At 42.1% G+C, this 23552-nt stretch overlaps 1 protein-coding gene and 1 long non-coding RNA gene across 2 annotated transcripts in view; one reads left to right on the forward strand and one right to left on the reverse strand.

Annotated features, from left to right (window-relative positions):
* Nucleotides 1-23552, reverse strand: part of HSD17B4 (hydroxysteroid 17-beta dehydrogenase 4) — a 78538-nt gene that overhangs the window by 47827 nt on the left and 7159 nt on the right. Inside the window, exons 2-11 of the mRNA XM_083702311.1 lie at nt 22826-22879; nt 15971-16078; nt 13829-13888; nt 12441-12462; nt 12299-12345; nt 11436-11520; nt 9655-9842; nt 4741-4832; nt 3791-3815; nt 2774-2902 (exon numbers count right to left, since the gene is read on the reverse strand). Of these exons, the coding sequence (XP_083558437.1) occupies nt 2774-2902; nt 3791-3815; nt 4741-4832; nt 9655-9842; nt 11436-11520; nt 12299-12345; nt 12441-12462; nt 13829-13888; nt 15971-16078; nt 22826-22879 (810 nt within the window). The remainder of the gene's footprint in view (nt 1-2773; nt 2903-3790; nt 3816-4740; nt 4833-9654; nt 9843-11435; nt 11521-12298; nt 12346-12440; nt 12463-13828; nt 13889-15970; nt 16079-22825; nt 22880-23552) is intronic.
* Nucleotides 1-23552, forward strand: part of LOC310827006 — a 104862-nt gene that overhangs the window by 47826 nt on the left and 33484 nt on the right. The window lies entirely within an intron of this gene.

A 23552-nucleotide genomic window follows, 5' to 3' on the forward strand; every position in this document is an offset into this window, starting at 1 on the left:
ATACTGCCGCCCAAACTTTTTGCCTCGATAAATTTAGAAGGTCAGAGGACCGGCTATCGAATCAGCTTCAATCTATATGGTGGGGGATCAAGCATAAATTAATTTAGAATTCATTATTAGTTTCTTTAATAATGTTTGGAGGCAAATATGCTGTAACTTCAGCAAAGATACACAGAAAACCTCTTGTTTTGCCCTTCCTCAACTAAGACCTAAGCCTAATTAGAGTAAGATCATTGTAGAGGAAGAAATCACTTTTTGAAAATGATACAGCTCAAATTTCAGTGCTTTTTAATCTGGGATAAATGAATATCAGGCCTACACACTCAGCATCTAAATACACACACACACCATTATAAGCCACATTTTGTGGCTCTAATTCTAGGCTATTCTCGCAAATGATAGGTAAATAATTACACTAATTGGCATTTTTTGTATAATCATATATGATAGTTTAGTATATAATAGCTTTTCACAGCGTCAAATTACTTACATTAACGCTGGTAATAGTTTTTAATGAAATCTCGGGGGACAGCTTGAACTTGCAGATATAAAGTAACATAGCTTTCATTTTTTTAAATGTGAATACTCTAATTAGTTTTCCTTACTTAACAGTTTGGTGCCTTGAGGCACTAAGGAAAGGGGCCTTCTTACCGAGGGAAATTTTCTAATGTCGTTCCACTGAAAAATTAAATGAATTAGGATGTCAGATATCAGCAGCATTTTACCAGGCTCTCTGCTAATTCTCACAGATGAGAGATTAATCAAAGGCACGTTCCCATCCAAACCACAGCCAAGAACATAACTGAATTCTTCACCCAGCAGAAAAAGGTAACAACGCACTGGATCGAGCATGCTATATTCCCCTTGGAATGTTAACAACTAGTTTAACTTTCAGCAAGCAAAACAGAGTAGCTCCTGGGTGGAGTTTATTCTATCAGAATATTCAACGCATACTTATATTATTATTTTTATGTACAAGCCATAAGCCACTCAGCCTATATGGAAAATAGTAACAACATTATGGCTGATTCCCACATCTAGGAACCAGCCCAGCTTCACTGGGATGGAGAAGAGAAGTGGGGATGATTTCTCTAGTTTGAGAAATGAGTGCTTGGCAAAAGAAATCTGGTGCTGGACTAGGTGTTCGTAGGGCTGACAGTGTCTGCTGTGGAGCGGGTAGCGCTGTGGTCTAAACTGTGGGCCTCTTGGGCTTGCCGATCAGGAGGTCGGCGGTTCAAATCCCCGCAATGGGGTGAGCTCCCATTGCTCTGTCCCAGCTCCTGCCAACCTAACAGTTTGAAAGCACGCCAGTGCAAGTAGCTAAGTAGCTAAAGCTGCAGCGGGAAGGTAAACAGCGTTTCCGTGCGTTCTGGTTTCCATCACGGTGGCCCATTGCGCCAGAAGCGGTTTAGTCATGCTGGCCACATGACCCAGAAAGCTATCTGTGGACAAATGCCGGCTCCCTTGGCCTGAAAGCGAGATGAGCGCTGCAACCCCATAGTTGCCTTTAACTGGACTTAACCAAGGGATCAAGAGACAAGAGCACCCTACTCTCCTTCTAAATCTATCCAACTGCTCTTCCCTTAGTCTTTAATAGTTGGCATCCCTGTGTTAGCATCATCTGTTAAGGCTGTACCAGTAGCAGGGGGCATATTAATAAGCTCTTTCGAGAAAGGCTGGGATGTGTAGCTAGAACTCCACTTTTTATTTTTAGTTAGTAGCCATGATCCTCCACACTATTAGTAGATAACTTGGTTTGCAAACTTCAACACAGTCCGCAACTGAGCCTATGATGATGCTGAAGGGTAAAACCTAAAACCTGAACTTTCTAGGATCTGATCAACTAGACCGCCACGCATAAATATATCATCAAAAATCATCTTCACTGGAATCAGGTATCAATAGTCCCTTGAAAAAGAGTAGCATTCCTGATTCTGACAAACTTAAAGGCCCATCAAGTCTCTTCCAAGTATGACTTAGCATTGTACAATTTGTATTTAAGAGTTGGGGGGGGGGGATATCTCCTAAATGTTTCATTTGTCTGTTGCTGCTTTCAGTTCCTAGAATCAAGAGTATATGCTCTGAAATGAAGTCATCTACTTGCGATGTTAAAATACCGAGTACCATATATTCTGATTGCCATATCTGATTATTTTAGTTCCACCAATTTGTTCATCCAAGGTACAAACTAGGGCTTTGCAATATCTGGTTTTCAACATTGTGATATATCACCAGCTAAATATCTCAATATTCTGATATATCACAATGTCTCAAATAAGGATGGAGCTATGTAGCATCGGCTGGCTTCATGTTTTTCCCCACATCATGATTTCTGCATAGCACACATATACACAAACCCCATGATTCGCGATACATTGCCAGGTCAAAAATTATGAAACCAATGTCATAATATGGACTTCAAACCGGTTTTGGACAATATATCAATACATTGTTCAGCCCTAGTACAAACTGAGCTCCTAAGAGTCTCACTGCCAGACTACTCCAATTCACCAGAACACAAACACAAGTGTCAAATATCTAAGACTACTCTTCAAGAAAGCTAGAAAACTCCTCAGAAAGAAACAGAGTTTCATGTTTTCCCTTAATATGCATTATGGTAAGACCTGACACTTCCAAAAGTGCAACATGAGTCATGTACCATGATGTTTAGCTGAGTGATTTATTTTTTTAAAAAAATAATAAAATTGGTTCTTCAATGAAAAGTCGACCACACAATTATTTGAGAAATATAGTGAATTTTAAGTGCCCATACCCTGGATAGTTCGAGGTTTGTTGGCATTATTGAAGTCACAGATTATCTCCCATTTATTCTGCACCTCCTCTGGTGTCATCGGCTGGTTCTTCTGCCTGACAATGGCTCCTAGCGATCGCTCCCAGCGTACTAAGCAAACAGTGATAGGAAGAGATAGCCATCAACTGTTGAAACTTCAGGACCACTGCTTCCTTGTAAAAGTAGTAGCCTTTCCCATCAAAAAAAAGTCTAGATTATCGCTCCCTGCCAAGAACAGAACCTGATTTTTACATAATTCAGACCCCCCACGTAGAGCAGAAATTCTAGCTCAGACCTTTAAGTAAGAGAGCTTCGCTGAATATGGCTTTTTTGCCATTTTGTTCATCTGCATTCACAGCTTGCATCATTTTGAAAGCTTAAAGAGAACAGTAGTTGTAAGAATGATAAAAGCACCTTATTCAGTTTCAAATAAGATCTGATAAAAACATACTATCATTTGCCATCAGTGTCCAAAAAGCTGGTCCACATAATACAGAGTGCTCATAAAACACCTGTAAAGGGTGCAGAGATGGAGTTTTGAGGAACTGTTTCATGGATGTATGGTAAACTGCACCGCTATAAGCCCTTTTAAAACATGTTGGCGGGATTATTGGGTTTTCTTGTTTTTGTTTTTATTATGTATTATGTGTTTTTGCATTGTGATTTTGTGTTGTGGCCCACCCTGAGACCTGTGGGTATCGGGTGGTATACAAATTTAATAACTAATTATAACAATAATAAATACTATATGCCTTTGTAGTACAAATGTGAATTCAATCCACAGTTACTTACCAAAACGTGGTACTGCTAAAGTGGTTTTAAAATGGCTAAAAATACGCCTTTGTATAATTCCGAAGTATTGGCATAAAGGTCCACTATCCTTAATAGGCAACAAATTAAAGTTTCCATATTCTATTTTATGACAACATAAAGATTTCATTTCATATTAAATTCAGATTCTTTTGCAAGTACTAGACCAGATTGTACAAGACCACTTACATTTACCAATCCATCCAGCTCCGACCTGCAATATAAAATTTTAAAAGTTAATATAACCTCAAAAAGCAAGCAGGGACAGAACTGTACTTCTAGCCATACTGGAGAGAGCAGTATGTTTCATTTCAATAGGGATGACAACAATAGCCCAATTCAGATGATCATATCTTGGTTTAATAAGGAGATTATATGAATATGAGCCTTTTGCCCACCCACTCAACCTCTTCAGTCCTCCTTTCCCAGCTAATCTAATCAAGAAGCCTCTAATTAACTATCATCGCCTGCTTTGTCTGAAATGGGAAATTATGGTTACGACTTTGTAACAAGTCATAATATTAAACCAGCTTCAAACCTTGGTTGAACATCCTAGCCTGTTTCAAAGCAGCTAATCATAGTTTCCCAGTTTTGATGGAACAAGAAACAATGGTTAATAAGAGGCTTCTTGGTTTGATTGTTATGAAGGCAAGAATTGGGGAGCTGAACAGGCAAGCAAAAGATTTATTCATTATCCATGTATTAAGCTGAGGTATAATCAGAATGTAGCCAATAGGTCAAACAGCTACAGTATATACTCTTTGTGTGGTATTCAATTAAGATTTACTCAGAGTACACCCACTGCAATTAAATAACATGGCTAAGTGAGGTTCGTTATTATCAATAGGTCTACTCTGAGTACAACTTGGTTGAATATTGCCCTTAATTTTTTCTGCATTTTGTTTCTTTCATGTGTATCTTTAACCCTAACATATTATTCTCCTAGCTTCAAGAAAGCTGTTAAGTGGGTAGGCAAACCCAATATCGGGAATGTAAATTCAGGTATCACTCCCCACCGATTACCTTATTCACCCTAATTTGCACACGCATATACCTCACTTTAACTCTCATTTCTCAAAGATTCACAGCTGACCATGTGAACAATTTGTGGCCGGGAAAGGATAATACAGGGATATTACCTCAAACAGACCGCTATTCTCTTGACAACTTTCATGGCAAAGCCAAAGAACCAGAGGAGCCACATATTCTGGCTTGAAAGCATCCAGCATATCTAGGTTAGATGGAGTTTAAAATAACGTAAGTTTGCAAAAATAAAATAAAAATGCTATACACTCTAGAACAGACGTTGCACACCAGGAATGGAAAAACTGCTGTCCTGGGGTTGCTGATGGACTACAACTCCCATCAACCTCAACCATTCTCCATGGCTGACAAGAGCTGGAGTCCTACCACATTTACCACACAGCCACTCTGAGCCCAGCCTTGGCTGGGGAGGGCGGGGTATAAAAAAATTATTATTATTATTATTATTATTATTATTATTATTATTATTATTATTTAGAGGGCCACAGTTTCCCCATCCTGGTTGTATATAAAGAGATAAAATACCAGGCTTAACTGATACTCGTAAGTGCATGCTCACATTCATCCTTTGTTATCCTTGTTTCTCTTCCTCACTTCCCCATAATTTTAGACTGTAATCTCCTTGGGGAGAGGGGGCACTAATTATTTTTACTATTATTATTATTTTATATCCCGCCCATCTGGCTGGGTTTCCGCAGCCTCTCTGCATGGCTCCCAACAGAATATTAAAAATACAACAAAACATCAAACATTAAAAACTTCCCTAAAGAAGGCTGCCTTCAGATGTCTTCTAAAAGTCAGATAGTTGTTTATTTCATTGACATCTGAAGGGAGGGCGTTCCACAAGGCAGGTACCGCTACCAGGAAGTCCCTCTGCCTGGTTCCCTGTAGCCTCACTTCTCGCAGTGAGGGAACCGCCAGAAGGCCCTCGGTGCTGGACCTCAGCGTCCGGGCAGAACTATGGGAGTGGAGATGCTCCTTCAGGTCTACTGAGCCAAGGCCGTTTAAGGCTTTAAAGGTCAGCACCAACACTTTGAATTGTGCTCAAAAACGTACTAGGAGCCAATCTGCCTCTCTTCTCGCCTTCAGAATTTAAGAGCGTTATGCGGTGTACAAAATAAAACACTGCAAGTGATAACTTGCTGTCCAAAAACACCCAGCATGGAATTTTCATCCAGGCATGATAGCACAGAGACAGAAGTTGGGACACATTTCAATGTATCATTCCACCTTTCCTTCGAAATGGTTAAATGGTTTCCCCCCATCTCCTTATCTTCAGAACAACTCTGTGAGGTAGGTAAGGCTGAGAGTCAGTGACTGGTCCTAGGCCACCTGGTGAGCTTCATGGCTGAGTGGTGATTTGAGTCCCACCTTCCCAGTTCCTAGTCTGACACCCTAACTATTACGTACACCGCATGGATTTTACAAAGACCCACAGGAAGAACAGATGTTGCACAAAGAGGCAGGAAATGGTGAGACAAGCCTACAGAAGAAATATGGTTGCTGCAGGAGCAAGTAGCTTATCAAGTTTTCTGACAAATTCAATAAACGTTGGTGCACACCCTCCCAAATTAGCTTTGCCTATATCAACATTAGTCTGGCATGCAATCTCCTCTTGCTCTTCCTTTTGAAATGTGACGTGATGCAACATCATCACTCTCGGCAAATACATCTAACATGTTTAACATACATACTTTCAGTGGTGGAATTTGGTACTGTGGCACCCTAAGCTAGGTCAAAATTTGGCACCCTCCCCAGCAGCTATCCTTGTCAGTTTGCATTTCTTAGTACAGAAAGTATTGATCTGATGTGTAGAGATCTTTCCTATTCCGTTTAATTCAGGAGTGTTCTGGAAAGTTTCTTTCTGCGTGAGAGAATCTTGCAGAAGGTTCTTGCTTGGGTTATTTCTTCTGGAAAGCTGAGTACAGCTAGTTTAAACTGGTTCTGTTATCTCTCTGTCAAGGTCAATGCTGACTATAATAGGCCAGAAGGAGCCTGGCCTTCACTTTACTTTATCTTTTCCGTCTCGTTGTTCTGGTGTTCTGTACTGTGTGCTATAGTGCTAAGGTTTAGTCTTATTACAGTGGTACCTCGGGTTAAGTACTTAATTCGTTCCGGAGGTCCGTTCTTAACCTGTAACTGTTCTTAACCTGAAGCACCACTTTAGCTAATGGGGCCTCCCACTGTCGCCGCACTGCCGGAGCACGATTTCTGTTCTCATCCTGAAGCAAAGTTCTTAACCTGAAGCACTATTTCTGGGTTAGCGGAGTCTGTAACCTGAAGCGTATGTTACCAGAAGCGTATGTAACCTGAAGTACCACTGTACAAGTATTGTAAGTTTTATTTTAAGTGCTGCAACTGGATTTTTATGGACTCTGCCAATCCTGAATGTATTGGATTTGTGACCATTGTGCTCATTTGCCTTCAGTAGCAGTAAAGCTCTGCTGAATGAAGTAGAATTTCCTTTGATCTTTTTTCTTGGAAACTCTGCAACGTGTTTTAAGTTTTTCCTCCTCTGGAGACCGCAAGACACTTCTGCCGTGCCAGGCTTTGGGAAGGAGGCAAGAAGGCTCCAGCAGGGTTCAAAGCCCATATACCTCCTTCCCAAAGATGGGCAAGAATTAACTAGGCTTTGGGAAGAAGGTGGAAGGACTCAAGGACCCTGTCAGAGCCCTTACAGCTCTTTCCCGTAGCCAGGCAAGTGTTTATGGGGTGTCCTTCGCTCAGCAACTGGTGCAAGGGAACCAGTTGCACTGCCCTAAAACGTCTGATGTCACTTTGGAGGAACGCATGATGAAGACTGAAATTTCAGTTTAAAAACTCAATAACATGGTGCTCACATAAAATATGCCAGCCCTTATAGGTTCACATTAGTAGTCACCCATGTGGCATTAAGTTGAGTGATGAACAAAAATGTTGGCATCTACTTTTTATAAAACATGCACAGTTTTTTCTGAGCACTTAAGAGGTTGATGTCGACGCTGGGTACACTCAAGTAAATGTCAACTTTAACCTTAATCAGAAATGAAATGGGAGTCTGTGCAGGACACTAAAAGAATGTCTGTGGAAGAAGATGACAAAGTAACACTCCAAGATTAATATATTTAGGAGTTGGGGGAGAAAGGGAACTGGGACTTCACAAATGCCGTTGTATCTCATATTGCTTCCTTGCATTAGAACAAAGGCCATAAACAGGCCAAAAGCCATATCCAGTTAAAGATGATACAACTGTAGCTCGCTACAATTCAGGAGGGTGAATCTCGCACACTATGTCCTGAACAGTCTTTTCTCCCCATTTATGAGCAGATAACTTTGCTTGTATCAGATGGGAAGCTTTTAACTGCTTTCTTCTAACACAGGAGCATCCAAACTTTTTTCAAAGAGGGCCAGATTTGATGAAGTGAACATGCATGAGGGCCAACCAAAGTTGTTGACCTTTTTAGGATTGAAGTTGTTGAGCGTTTTTTAGGATTTTACCCTGGGGAAATAAACTGCCACAGGGGCCGGATTTAAACCAACCGGTGGGTCACATTAAGCCCCAGAAATGGGTGCCTGTTCTAATGGATCGTTCTAATGGATCGGTGCCTGTTCTAATACTGCTAAAAGTGGTGAAATTATTTATTATTTTTAAAATAGGGAGATATTGGAAGGTTTGCAGCAGCCACTGGGCTGAATCGCTCATTGAGGAACTGGGTTCTGAATTATTAATACAAGACATGAAATAAATATATTTCCAAAGTGCATCAATGCAGAACATTGCGCTTTATGCGTAAGTCCAAGTGACAGCACATCAAAGACCAAAAGCTTGATTCCGAGTCTTAGCGGTCTGCTTTTGTCTTTGGAAGACAAGAGGAACGATATGAAGATACAGGATTAAAATGAGCTTCACACACAAGCACATCTATTCCAGCATCGCAAGCATCATGCAATGAAGCAAACGGAAGACGCTTTGAAAACACCACAATCAGCAGCACTGGTGGTCTCATACAGAAGCAGTCAAATCCATCACTGCCAGGCAAGAGGTGGTCAAAAGAGGTGTGTCTCCAAACAGGGGGCAGGATATTTTCTCAGGCCTCGCTTTCACTGGGCCTAGACCTATTTAATCCCCAGCATGCTTTGTGAAAATAAGTTTTGAGTTGTTCCTCAGTTGTTGTTTGGAAAAATAAAAGCAGGTGCTTCTCTAAAAGTCTTATGCAGCACTTACAGTGAGTGAGTTACATAAATTTGTTCCCTTTGAAATCTAGGGAAACTGGAATCAGCTCATCTCTATGCTCCTTGAAGGACTAGACCAAAAGTTTAATCTAGTTTACAGTTCCATTTAATCCCAGACACTGTTGCCAACAATAGCTTGTCCAGTGATCCAGGAAAAGGTATCATTACTGCAAAAGAGAAAACAGACATGCTGCTAGTGCAAAATTTCTTATCACCCAAAGTTAAACAACCAGGTTCAGAATTTTGATTTTAAATATTATGACAAAGAGCCAATGGTAGATCTATTCTCTGTTACATTTTTTCCCCATTCTTTTTCTCTCTCCTTCTTTTCAAAAACATCTGCACTTGCTGGGGACCAGTCAAAACAAATAACATTTCAAAATTTGAAGTTCTAGTCTGCTCTTGATTCAGGGTAGTCAGGGACACACCAGAGTGTGGAACAGTAGTTAGCGTTCTGGGTTCAAATTCCCACTCAGCCATGAGGTCACTTTGGGCTGGTCAACAACTCACAGTCTAACCTACCACACAAGGCTTTGGTGAGGATAACATGGGGAGAATTATGTACACCACTTTGAGCTCCTTCGAGGAGAAGTGGCATATTACTAACATCACAAATAAAGAAAAGGAAAAAGGAAAAACATTTGACTGTGTGATCCTTTGTAATTTTGCCACCGTTTCGGTGATTTAATGACACAGCCAAAGCTCACCTGAAATAGAAGAAATGTCAGGAACAGAAAAGTAGCTGGGCAGTTCTGTGATATTAAATCATCCACTTTGCTAATATTTAGATTGCTTACCCTGAGGCATGACAGTCTGCGTTAGCCGAGATCCTGCGGTGGGAGCAATGGTGTTGCAATGGATGTTGTACTTTCTGCCCTCGACTGCAAGTGTGTTCGCAAGACCCAAAAGACCAAGTTTGGCAGCGCTGTAGTTTGCCTGGCCAAAGTTGCCATATATCCCAGCAGCTGAGGAAGTCATAATTATTCTGGAAAACAAAATGCAGCGAATTCCTGTTAATATGATGTCATGGCAGAAAACACTTTGAAAGGGGACAAGGGGACTAGGCCAGTAAAAGCAAGGGAGATGAATCCTGTAATAGGGCAAGTCAGAAAACAGCACCAGGCTTTTCACATAGCGGCAAAATAATTTCCCCTCTTATCTAGTAAGAGAACAGCCAAGTCATTTAGCAAGGTTTGGAAGTGCAAGTTAGTGACTAGCAAATAGGAGATATTCTGCTATCTCAGGGTTGTTGTTGTTGTTGTTTAGTCGTTTAGAATCATAGAATCATAAAATCATAGAGTTGGAAGAGACCACAAGGGCCATCGAGTCCAACCCCCTGCCAAGCAGGAAACACCATCAGAGCACTCCTGACATATGGTTGTCAAGCCTCTGCTTAAAGACCTCCAAAGAAGGAGACTCCACCACACTCCTTGGCAGCAAATTCCACTGTCGAACAGCTCTTACTGTCAGGAAGTTCTTCCTAATGTTTAGGTGGAATCTTCTTTCTTGTAGTTTGGATCCATTGCTCCGTGTCCGCTTCTCTGGAGCAGCAGAAAACAACCTTTCTCCCTCCTCTATGTGACATCCTTTTATATATTTCAACATGGCTATCATATCACCCCTTAACCTCCTCTTCTCCACGCTAAACATGTTTAGTTGTGTCCGACTCTTCGTGACCCCATGGACCAGAGCATGCCAGGCACTCCTGTCTTCCACTGCCTCCCGCAGTTTGGTCAAACTCATGTTCATAGTTTCGAGAACACTGTCCAACCATCTCGTCCTCTGTGGTCCCCTTCTCCTTGTGCCCTCCATCTTTCCCAACATCAGGGTCTTTTCCAGGGAGTCTTCTCTTCTCATGAGGTGGCCAAAGTATTGGAGCCTCAACTTCATGATCTGTCCTTCCAGTGAGCACTCAGGGCTGATTTCCTTAAATAAACCCTGATTATCTCAGGGTAGAGTCCCACAAACTATTGAAATGGCAGTGATTAAGAGAGACATTTGGGTATGTTACCATGATTGCTCATAGCAAATTTATTCTCACTCAGCCCCCTGCCCCTGCCTTGCTATTTGGGGCAATAATATTGGCTAACCTTAGTACAGGGGTTGCCAAGAAGGTGCCCTCCAGATGTTGCCGACTTTCATCATTCCTACACCAGCATGTCCGATGGGCAGGGATGAGAATTGTAGCCCAATAACATCTGGAAGGGACTATGTTGGTTATCCCTTAGGGGGCTGTTGTATGGAGGACAACTAGATAATACCAGTGTTCAAGGTTCCTCACATGCAAGTGCTCTACAGCTATTAAGGATTATTGTTAGTATTATTGAACAACAACAACTATTACTGCTTATATTTAATAACCATTACATCATGGTTTTGAAGGTTGTCTACCACCTTAGGGTTCTTTTTCCTTTTTAAAAGGAAAGATGAATTCTTTTCTTTTTTTAAGATTAAAGTATCATGGATTTTACAGAGAAACCGGTGGTAACATAACCACAGAGTACTTTAACTCTTATTTATTCAACAGAGTCTTGGATCCCTCCGGCAGTATGTTCAATGACCAATCCAATCTACTCACCTGCCAAAGTTCTGGTTTTTCATATGGTTCCATGCAGCTCGGGTTACCAGGAAAGACCCCCTCAGGTGAACTTTGTGAATTATATCTAGAAGGAATTCAAGCAGTTTAATGCATGTGTTTCCTGAATGAGTGAAGGCAGTCAATTCTAAAGCGCAATATGGACGCTTTTCTTTGTAACAAGGGCCTGGAGTCTGACTAGCCCTCTGCGCTGCCTCTTGTGCAGCTACGGTAGGTTCCCCAACACTCCAGAACAGATTTTCAAAGGGTCTACAGAGGAAATGTAAGATCTGCAAAAACTACCATAATAGCTTCTGTTGGAAGAAGGATCCTATTAGTGGAACTCTGCTCTGCTCCATCAATGGAACCTCAGTTTGGATCTAAGCCAACAGGTTGAACCTTCAGTCTGTGAGTTTAATTAGGCCCACTAAAGCTTCCCATTTGGCCTGCAACGTCTTTTCAGCCAAACCCAACACCATATATGACATCAGGTGTGGGGCAGGTAAATATATGGCTCAGCTGAAAGAGGAATTTCAACAACACCTGGAAAGTTCTGTGCTAAACACTAGAAGATTATCAGGTCTTATGAAGAGCTGTGCACTGGGGTTCATAATGCCCAATGATCAGCTGACCTTTGGCACTTTGCAGGCTGTGCCTTCAGCCTCACTGTTTCATTTCAAAGTATGTGGGCAAAAATGGGTCACCTGATGTCACCATTGCACCAGGTGATTGACAGGTGGCTGGTCCACCTACCTGTCAAACATGGGGGGGGGAGGGTGTTGGGAGATAATGATATGCCCCACCAACCAGATTCTGTTCCCCACCACTGATCCATGTCATTGAGCTTTGTTACTTAGTCAACTCACCCCAGTCTTCATCACTAATTCTAGCGAATGAACGGTCCCTCAGTATCCTAAATAGAAGAAAAGGAAGCAAAATCATCACAGCAGTCACAACGTCATGAATCTGTGGCAGAAGAAAAAGGTTTTGTCGTTCAGATCTACTTACCCAGCATTGTTGATAAGTATGTCTGCAAAATAAATGCACACAAAATGTCATATAGATATATACACGCTATACATAGTTTTGATATGCATGCTAAAATCTTTACTACTACTTGAGTTGCATTAAATTTTGCCTTTAGCAAATCTGGCCAGTCCTGAGACACAGAGAGAGTACATTTCAGGAATGCAAAATGCTTGCACTTGTTAAAGGCTGGAAGCGACTCCAGTCTCTGGCTGCAGCACATTAGGTTGGTATAACAACAACAACAACTATAATAATAATAATTTTATTATTTGTATCCTGCCCATCTGACTGGGTTGCCCCAGCCACTTGTAACAGACTGGCAAGAGAGAAAAGAATGCCCCACATTTTTGTTTGGAATGAATGAACAGTTACTAAAATTTGGGCAAACAAAAGTGCCTCTTGGAACGTAACTGGCCTAACAGCCTCATTCAAATTCAGGGGCACTTGCATATCTAAATGAAGCAATGCCTCTCAAACAAAGGACAAGGACATGCTGATGCTTGCTATCCTAAGCATTTGATAGAACAGCAAGTCCAAGGTTCAGGCCGCCAGGCAACTTAGCATGAATATATAATGCTGTTGCAATGTGAAAAAGAGAGTTAATTCAAATTCAATACTCCTTACGTATTTTGAAGTGGTGCCATAAAACTTTGCCTTGCCATTTTATGCATCTGTGTAAAGGGACCCCTGACCATTAGGTCCAGTCGTGGCCGACTCTGGGGTTGCGGCGCTCATCTCGCTTTATTGGCCGAGGAAGCCGGTGTACAGCTTCCGGGTCATGTGGCCAGAATGACTAAGCCGCTTCTGGTGAACCAGAGCAGTGCACGGGAACGCCGTTTACCTTCCCGCCAGAGCAGTACCTATTTATCTACTTGCACTTTGAGGTGCTTTCGAACTGCTAGGTTGGCAGGAGCAGGGACCGAGCAACGGGAGCTCACCCTGTCGCAGGGATTTGAACCGCCGACCTTCTGATCGGCAAGTCCTAGGCTCTGTGGTTTAACCCACAGCGCCACCCGCGTCCATAGTGACATTCAAAAATGTACATGGCTGAGCCCTAATGAGTAAGAGATTAGCAGTCCTGCCCTAATCACAGTAGCTTCAGGACAGGACTCCTCAAATGCCCTGATGCCCACATGGTGCTCCAGGTGAGCTGAAATCCTCCCTCTTCTCATCAATAGGATGGTTGGCTCTTGATGACAGAAGGATGCCTTCATGCAGCTGTCCACCACTCAAGTGGATACAGAAGCCTTTTCATGAGCTGCATCTGAAAGATCAGGGCAGCTATGTGGGAGCTAACCCCCTAATTCTGTCCTAAACCTCCATTTAGGACAGAAGCACCCTGTCTCATTAAAAAATAATCATCATACCTATCCTCCCAAAAGCATCCAGTGCAGTTTTCACAAGCTTCTCGCCGGCTTCCACTGAATCTGCATAAAGAAGTCATAGAAAAAGAACTTAAACTTCAATCAGCAATGAGAATATTCTAGTTAGATAGAATACACCCATGCTGGTGGAAAGCAGGACACCAGAAAACCTGAATGTGATCCCTAGAGGCCATTACACATCAAATTTTGCTCACGCACAAACTATCTGGGCTATGCATTTGCATAACCAAGTTGATTACCATAGACAGCAGTAACTCCTTGCGACTGCAGCTACTGCGGTTTCTTCCTGCTGCATCCAGAGACATTATGCATTATGTGGATAGACCCAATAGCCGAAATGGGGAAGAAAACACCGGCTTGGATCCTATGGGTGAGTGGAAGCCACTTCTGCTTGTTCATAGCAGGAAGCGCCAATACCCATCCCAGCTGCAGCCCCTCCGGCACATGCCATTCCAGAGGGGTCTCCTGGCTCTCAGAAGTAAATTTGCAGAGAGGCACCAGGGGGTATGGAGCAGGAAAAAAACCCTGCTTTGCATATGGCACAATGTGTACTGTTGTTGTCTGGATCTATGCCACTGTATGAGCACATGTCCTTGGAAGGTAACACATATTTAAGACCCTGAACCAAAAAAAAGGCTTAAATGTGGGAACAAGCAGCATTTTGAGTGGTTTTTAATGCATCAAATATCTCCCGATGCCTGGGCTTCAGACATCACAATCTAAAGCAGGCTTCCTCAACCTCGGTCCTTCAGATATTTTTTGGCCTACAACTCCCATGATCTCTAGCTAGCAGAACCAGTGGTCAGGGATGATGGGAATTGTAGTCAAGTAAGCAACATATTGCTTTATTATCTAAGGATAATTGCATGTGTCAGATGGGTAAAACACTAAGCTCATTTAAAGCACCAGACTATGATCTTCAGTTCCTGGCTGTGCCTTGAAGCTAGAAGGACATGAATCAATAAATTTCACGACACGTTGCAGGTTATTTTCTGACGTTCTTCTGACACAAGGGTCAGCCTACATCATACAGTTGCACATGCATTTCATAGTGCTTGCCATAGTCTATGCAGATAGATGGGAGCTGCAGGTAAATACATGCATGTCATGTGTGTGTTACATTTGTGTGTGGACTTAAGCCTTTATAAAATGCAAGATTGGAAACCACTTTCAAAAGGCAGCGGCGTGCGCTGCGAATAGAGAACAGTACACTCATTCCATGGCCACTAAGAAATTACCAGATAGATCACAATGAAGCAGCACACAGATGTTTAAAGAATAAAGAAACAGAGCTACCATTTAAGGACTCAGCATAAATATTAGCCTTCATGACCTGCCCCAGGTAAGCTAAACGTGTACGTCTTCATTTAATGCAACAGCGTACAGCATGCTTCTGAACAGCACTGGCTGCAAAAACGATAATTGTTGGAAAGTGAATCACACTTACATAGCCACAATGAATTGCATAACTTCAAATCCTTCTAAAATGTGTGGGTTTATCATTCATGGCTCCACATTCTGACTTCCTAGTCACAGCAGACCCAATAATATTGGGTACTCTTAACCTTTCAGCTGGGTGACAATAATTCCCAAACTTTCCCCCCCCAGTTCTGAGATTAGGAACAATTGGCAAGCAAAATTCTAGGAAACCACTAATCGTGCAATAGTCATTTAAAACTTCATTTATGATTATATATAATTTTGCCAAAAATGTCAGACCCTTCTAAGAACCTCACCTGGATTTACATATTTCAAGCGTTAGAAATACAGTGGTGCCTCGCAAGACAAAAATAATCCATTCCGCGAGTCTCTTCGTCTAGCGGTTTTTTCGTCTTGCGAAGCATCCCTATTAGCGGCTTAGCGGATTAGCGCTATTAGCGGCTTAGAAAAAAGGGGAGGAGGGAAAAAACTCGCAAGACTCGCAAGACATTTTCGTCTTGCGAAGCAAGCCCATAGGGAAATTCGTCTTGCGAAGCGCCTTGAAAAACGGAAAACCCTTTCGTTTAGCGGGTTTTTCGTCTTGCGAGGTATTCGTCTTGCGGGGCACCACTGTAGTAGCTTTGTCAGCATGTGTTTTCTTGGGCAGGGGAGAGGCGGGATAGAGATGAGAGGAGAGAAACATACCATAGTTGGCCACTGCTTTTCCACCTTTGGCTCTGATTTCTTCAACAACATTGTCAGCAGCTGACGAGCTCTTTCCATGTCCCTTGAAGTCACCTCCGAGATCATTCACTGGTTATCAAACAGAGAAGATTGTAATGAGAATTAGGACCAGCTGCTGCACCTTAGGGTAGGGCCAGACTTAAAGATCAGCAGTGCCAACTTAAATAAAATATTGGGGGGGAGGTAATCCCCGCCCCACATAATTGACCGAATGTTGGGGTGCAACCTACAGCATTTAAATGGCAATGCCCATCAACTTTGGGGAGACCCAGGGCCCTCAAATATTTTGTTACAGAAGGTCGAAGGGACCTGGGCCCCTAGGAATTGGCTCCTACAGTATGTTGACCATGACTCTGGGGTCAGATGACACTCTAAGCTAAACCTTGGCATAGTTGCCATTCTGTGTCCGTATAGTTAAAGCTATGGTTTTCCCAGTAGTGATGTATGGAAGTGAGAGCTGGACCATAAAGAAGGCTGATCACCGAAGAACTGATGCTTTTGAATTATGGTGCTGGAGGAGACTCTTGAGAGTCCCATGGACTGCAAGAAGATCAAACCTATCCATTCTTAAGGAAATCAGACCTGAGTGCTCACTGGAAGGACAGATCGTGAAGCTGAGGCTCCAATACTTTGGCCACCTCGTGAGAAGAGAAGACTCCCTGGAAAAGACCCTGATGTTGGGAAAGATGGGGGGCACAAGGAGAAGGGGACAACAGAGGACGAGATGGTTGGACAGTGTTCTCGAAGCTACCAGCATGAGTTTGACCAAACTGCGGGAGGCAGTGGAAGACAGGAGTGCCTGGTGTGCTCTGGTCCATGGGGTCACGAAGAGTGGAACACAACTAAACGACTAAACAACAACAAAAAAGCTCAGGGGTCGGAGCAAAGCAAGAGTGAGCTCCCCATTGGGAACTACGACTGTGCAAAAATGCCAGAAAGTCATACTTCTCAAGATGTGTGAGCCAGACCTAACATACAGTGGTACCTTGGTTCCCGAATGGATTAGTTGTCGAACAAATCAGCTCCAGAATGCCGCAAACCCGGAAGATCCTGCAGCCAATCAGAAGCCGTGCCTTGGTTTTTGAACGGTTTTAGGAGTCGAACGGACTCCTGGAATGCATTAAGTTCAAGAACCAAGGTACCACTGTATATGGGTCAGAATAAGTACGCATTTAGTCTGCCAATGTTAAGTTTTAATCTGGGATAAGGAATTTGCGTTCCTCCAGATGTTATTGGACTGGAGTTGAACAACATCAGGAGAGTCACAGGTTCCATGTCCTTTATTTAAACTAACACTTCCTAGACTGAAAAATCATGAGCAGATGACTCTGGGACATTTAATGTAATGTTTCTGGCACAGTGAGCTTTTCTGTAATTGGATACCTGTGCAAACAGGGTAGGCTAAGACTACATATAAACTTTGAGCTAAAATTGTCAGAAACCCAACAAGAGCTTACAGGGTGAGCGAAAGTATTTCAGGACCTTATGAAGGCCATCTATTGGCAGTCTCTGTTTAAAAAGCACACTCAGTAGTTAAAACAGGAGTCCCCAATATCATGGATGTATGCAGTTATTCTGCAAAATCTTTTTCTTTTCTTCCCCTGCAGCGCAACTAATTAGACTTCATAGCCAGGCAGAAAGAGTTTTATTTTCATCATTGCAATTCAGCGTTTTTGAACTGTAAGAAACATGCATGGATTATTTGCATATTTTCAGACATATAACAAGAGCATGCAGAAAATCCAGGTTACGTAATAATAATGCAAAGCAGCTCATCTTGGAGGAGCTCAAAAAGGAAAGCAAATTGTGCTTGTGGATATGTATATATATCGTATTTATGAAGCAGGATTACCCCCATGTGGTCAAACCAAATAATGCAATTTAAAATTTGCCACTGTGTTCAATAATTCTTCAGGGCTAATGAAGTACATTAAAAAGGTGTCCATAAAAATTTGTTCTGAAAAATACACAGAATCAGGGGATAGCATAAAATTAATATCCTTATGCAGACACCTCATGATCTGTTTAAAGGCATTTTACTAGCCTAAGTGTTGGCTAAGGCTGTATCCCAACCTTACTTTACCTGAGAGTAAGCTCCACTAAATTCAATAGGACTTACTTCCAAGTGGACCATGTTAGAAACCAATAAAGAATACAGATTCACCAATGAGAAGTGGAGCACAGTAGCACAACTTTAAACCAGGTGTTCGCAAACAAATTTACTGAAGGGAGACTGATCTTTGATCCAACAGTAAACGGAATCACATGCATATGACAAATTACACAGACTGAGATCTCTAGTGAGGTGTGTGAGTTGCAGATCTCCACAGATGATAGCAGCCAGAATTGCATAAAACAACCAATGTAAGGGAAACCTATAGAATGTTAGGTAAAAGGTAAAGGGACCCCTGACCATTAGGTCCAGTCACGGACGACTCTGGGGTTGCGGCGCTCATCTCGCTTTATTGGCCGAGGGAGCCAGCGCACAGCTTCCAGGTCATGTGGCCAGCATGACTAAGCCGCTTCTGGCAAACCAGAGCAGTGCACGGAAACGCCGTTTACCTTCCCACTGGAGTGGTACCTATTTATCTACTTGCACTTTGACGTGCTTTTGAACTGCTAGGTTGGCAGGAGCAGGGACTGAGCAACAGGAGCTCACCCCGTCATGGGGATTTGAACCGCCGACCTTCTGATTGGCAAGTCCTAGGCTCTGTGGTTTAACCCATGGTGCCACCCACGTCCCTTATAGAATGTTACAGTAAGCTAAAGTTCTGATTGTATTGTTCACTCTTTTCAGTTGTGATAGAAGGAGAGGAGAGAGGGGTAGAGTGAAGAAAAAAGTCTGAATCTCAAATTAAATTACAGTGTAATCCTATATATGTCTACTCAGAGGCAAGTCTCATTGACTTCAGTGGGTAAGAGGGTATAGGACTGCATTCTGGTATTCAGAACCATACTGCCTTTGGTCAAAGCACAGCTATCGCTACTAAGGGGAACAGAAAAGGCTTTGAGACTGCCAACTCTAATGCGATGACACACAAAAAATCAAAGCGGTTTCCAGAGACCGAGAAGATTTAATGTCCTCCGTAACAGAGCTTGCAAGAGGAAGCCTTGCCAGTTTTAATTCTTGATTTCACACCCTGTTTTCCCCCCACAGCAAAATTCATTCTGCAGTAGCCTTGAAGCTGAAATAAGGAAAGTCGTGTCAGAGGAAGCTCCAATAGATGCTCAGATCGCAAAAGCTAAAAAAGGAGACTTCACAGGAGACAACGAACAGACCTCTAGTCAAACTCATTTAAGGACTCTTCCTATGACCTAACAGCACAAAGATACCAATTACAGTGGTGCCTCGCAAGACAAAAAGAATCCGTTCTGCGAGTCTCTTCGTCTAGCGGGTTTTTCGTCTTGCGAAGCAAGCCCATTGACGGATTAGCGCTATTAGCGGCTTAGCGGATAAGCAGATAAGCAGCTTAGAAAAAGGGGGGGAGGGGAAAAAACCCGCAGGAACTCGCAAGACATTTTCGTCTTGCGAAGCAAGCCCATAGGAAATTCGTTTTGCGAAGCACCTCCAAAACGGAAAACTCTTTCGTCTAGCGAGTTTTCCGTCTTGCAAGGCATTCGTCTTGCGGGGCACCACTGTATAAGTGGGTACCATTTTTATTGTTTAATGAATAGATTTATTGAATGTTCCTATTTTTACATATACTTCTAACATCAAAAACTGGGAGTGAAGGGGTGGGTGGTTATTTGCTTGCACGAGGCTTAAACATGCATATCTCTATTAGCATTCCAAATGTCAAAATGGGTACTGATTAATTGTAAGGGAGAGCAGTAAGCTCTGTAGCTGATAGACAGATGGACTGACAGGCAAGGATTATATTTCTGTTTCGTGCCAGTTTCAAGTAGCCATCTTAATAATAATAATAATTTTATTATTTGTACCCTACCCATCTGACTGGGTTGCCCCAGCCACTCTGGACGGCTTACAACATATACAAAAACCTAGCAAAACATGAAACATTAAAAAACTTCCCTATACAGGGCTGCCTTCAGATGTCTTCTAATGGTTGTATAGTAACTTATATCCTTGACATCTGATGGCAGGGCATTCCACTTGGAGGGTGCCACTACCAAGAAGGCCTTCTGCCTGGTTTCTTGTAATCTTACATTGACAGAAACCGACAGAAGGCCCTCGGAGCTGAACCTCAGTGTCTGGGCTGAACCATGGGGGTGGAGATGCTCCTTCATGGATATAGAGTCTGTATACTTGGCATCTCTGGAAACCCACATTGAAGGATTTTATTTATTTCCTTTTTATGTTTATGGTGCCACCTGCCTTCCATCACTGACCCCAAGGCTGTATACATGAGATTCCCAGCTGTTACCCAACCAGGCACTAACCAGTCCCAGACTTGCTTAAGTACTGCAAGGCCTCACGTCCCATCAGACCGAGACTTGTACAACTCACAAATGAACTATGCGTATATAGAAACTATGTGCTGAATATATTTGCAGTGTTCTGGTCTTCCACTTATAAAACATTGACAGTTATGCAGAAAACATATGGCATTAAAGGCAGGACCTGGGGTAATAGCGATAGATCTCCAAGTCGTCTCTGCTGCAAATGTCTAGGATTATTTCCCAAAGGCTAACAATCGTTTGGAAGTGTATCATGTTAAACTAGACTGAAGTGGGTGGAAACCTTGTACTGAAAGACTTGAGAATCACAAGGACAAAAGAAGTTAGAATACGACGCCAACTTAAGAAGGGTTTAAGGATTGGTTCACTAGGCTTCTGTTCTAACAGTGCTGCAAAGCCTCTGTTTTTGAGTATGTTTTGAACATTCTTACATTGAAAATGACGAAGGCTCGCATTTCAAACAACTTTAACCACTTCCAGAATAAAAGCTGTAATTCAGAGCAGCTGTTAGCTAAAATTAAAAGGAACTGCACACATTTCTGAAGCTTTTAGAGCAGTTTGTGCTGTAGCTGCTTTGACAACTGCTTGGTTTAAACAGCTTGTCGCACTGGTTGTTGGAGCTGTGGCAGTGGAAGAAAGCCCTGGCTGCAACATGCAGTTTGCAATGCGAAACAGGAATTTTAGATTGTATTGTAAATTTGCGAGTTGCAAAACAGAATAGCTGCTTGGTAGAAAAATATGAGTGATATATATTATTTTCCTAATTGCCATTTATAAACTGCTAGAGTTGCCCACTGCTATTAACAAATAGGATAGCAATTGTTGGCTACATCGCTAATGAAGCCTGAAATTCTGCTTAGTTCTGAGCTACCTAAACATTTGAAAAACATGTTCTCCGTGCCTTAATTCAGCGCCACCAACCCTTCTGTCACTGACTCAATTCATGATCAAATTGCCATCCCCTCAGACATTACCTCCTTTTCCTCCAATTTTCCTTCCCTGTCATTTTCCTGTTTAGCACTGACTGCAGTTTGCTGTGATGTTCAAATGGCCTAACTATGGTTGTCTTCCAAACCAAAATCATAAACGATGGTTTGAAGCAAACCCTAATCAGGGTTAATGATACATGGTGCAAATTTGCAACCCACTATGCACCCAAATCAGTTTACGATGAGCTAAATTTAACACAGAGAGTGGAGTGTTAAATGGAACATGCTCAACTCACTCCCGCTATTGCATTTTCTTATTTTTTGCACTAATTTGTGAACTTTTGTCCATTGTCGCTAAAACCGAAGCTCAAAATGTTCTTGCTAAACAGGCATTGAAAAGGCATCTACTGTAAGTGCAGTCCTGGGAAACTACAGCTACTCATTGAAAGAGCTCTCTGGCCATGTGTTAAGAGCTTTGCTCCAGATTCCAAGGTTTCAAATTATGTAAACCTACATGAAAATTCAACACACACTTAGAAGTTGTGCAATTTGAAAAGTGCCCTAACTAGTAGAAGGAGGAACTCAAGATGGAACGCAAGTGATTATTAGGCCAAAACTAGGCCTTTCACTCAGAACTAATTTACTCAGAATGCAGTGAGTTTTATTTCCTAGTTCAATATCATTTCCTAGCTTATTTCAAGGTTCAATAAGTCTTGTAAGTGTTGTTAGCTAATTAGAAATGAGTTATTTTAATGGGCAGAAGGGGATTAACATACATTTCCATGCATGTAGGAAAACTAAGAGGACTTAATCTATAACACACATTTTATATTGCTGTTGTCTTTAGACCCTTCCATGACTTGGTTTATCCTCCAATGTATTAAACACAATCCAGAGTTTCCAGTATGTTCCTGTATGCTCCTAACCTATGGCATATATGCGCACTCAGGAACTGCTTGGTTCCCTTTAATGAATCACATGAAGCTGCTGTTGCTCAACTATGAAAAAACAAGTCAATTAATCACTAAAGTCCCGGAGTGTTGCATGAGCACCATTAACATGACATGAAAGAAATTACACACACACACACACACACACACACACACAACACTCTTCTAAAATATTGCATGTGGCATTGTGGAACTGCAAGTGTTTTTGTTTTCAGGAAACATTTCCTTACCAGTAAGTAGCTACCACTCCAACTTAACACCAGATTCCCCATAAACACGTTGTGCCTGTGGGCAAGAAGATGTACTACCCAAATGCCAGTATGCCATTATGTAAAACCCCTAGCTGTCTTGCCATCGAAACTAGGTCAGAAAAATTAGCGGAAAAGCTTAACAGTGGATCTCCACAAGTAAGGAACGCAACGATTAAATGAAGTGCAAAGGTTGCTGGAACAAGTTGCAGCGCTTTAAATCACAAATTACAAAGGTTGCTGGCAAAAGAAATAAAGTAAATAACTTACCAACCACAGAAGCTCCTCTTTCAGCAAACGCCAAGGCATAGGCTCTGCCCAGTCCTACCAGGGATTAAAAAGAAGTTCTTTTAGAATCTCAACAGTTTAAAAACTGAAAAAGAAGTCAAGTTTGTGTGTGTGGATAACCCAACAAGAAAAAGAACATTTATTCTGAGGTTGCTTCACATCCATGTTTTGTGCAATCATCTGATATAGGGAATTAAGCAGAGGCTCAGAAAGAGATACCCAAAGCGAATGTCATCAGTACTCCTGGCTTACTTGCTGATCTTGTTCCCAAAAGGGCTATCCCAGAAGAAGCTAATCGCTTAAGTCCTTTCATCTGCAGAAATACTTGGAACAATCTGTGTAACTAAGCTGTGCAGTAGAGAAGGAAATTAGGCAGCCATGGTTCATTCTGGGAAGATGGATGGAGTGAAGGAAAATAAACTTGGTAGATTAATCTACTACTTCCCAAGTTAATATGGTAGCCTTGCAAGTTTAAGTTTAACATCAGTGAACATTTTAGAGTATGCCTCCGTCATGGAGATTGTGGTGGGGAAAGTACTGTAGTTTGAAAACATATTCTGATGCATATTTTTCTGAACATACAGCAGGTGTATGTTCATTTCAAGCCACCATACTTTAGAATGTATGCTCATCTTCAACCAAAATAGCGGCTATACTCATTCATGAGAAAGGCTTTGGGAGTAAACCCTGAGGGAAAATTCGTACCAGC

This window comes from Podarcis gaigeae, assembly GCF_964106915.1.
Source record: "Podarcis gaigeae genome assembly, chromosome: 11".
Taxonomy (NCBI): Eukaryota; Metazoa; Chordata; class Lepidosauria; order Squamata; family Lacertidae; genus Podarcis; species Podarcis gaigeae.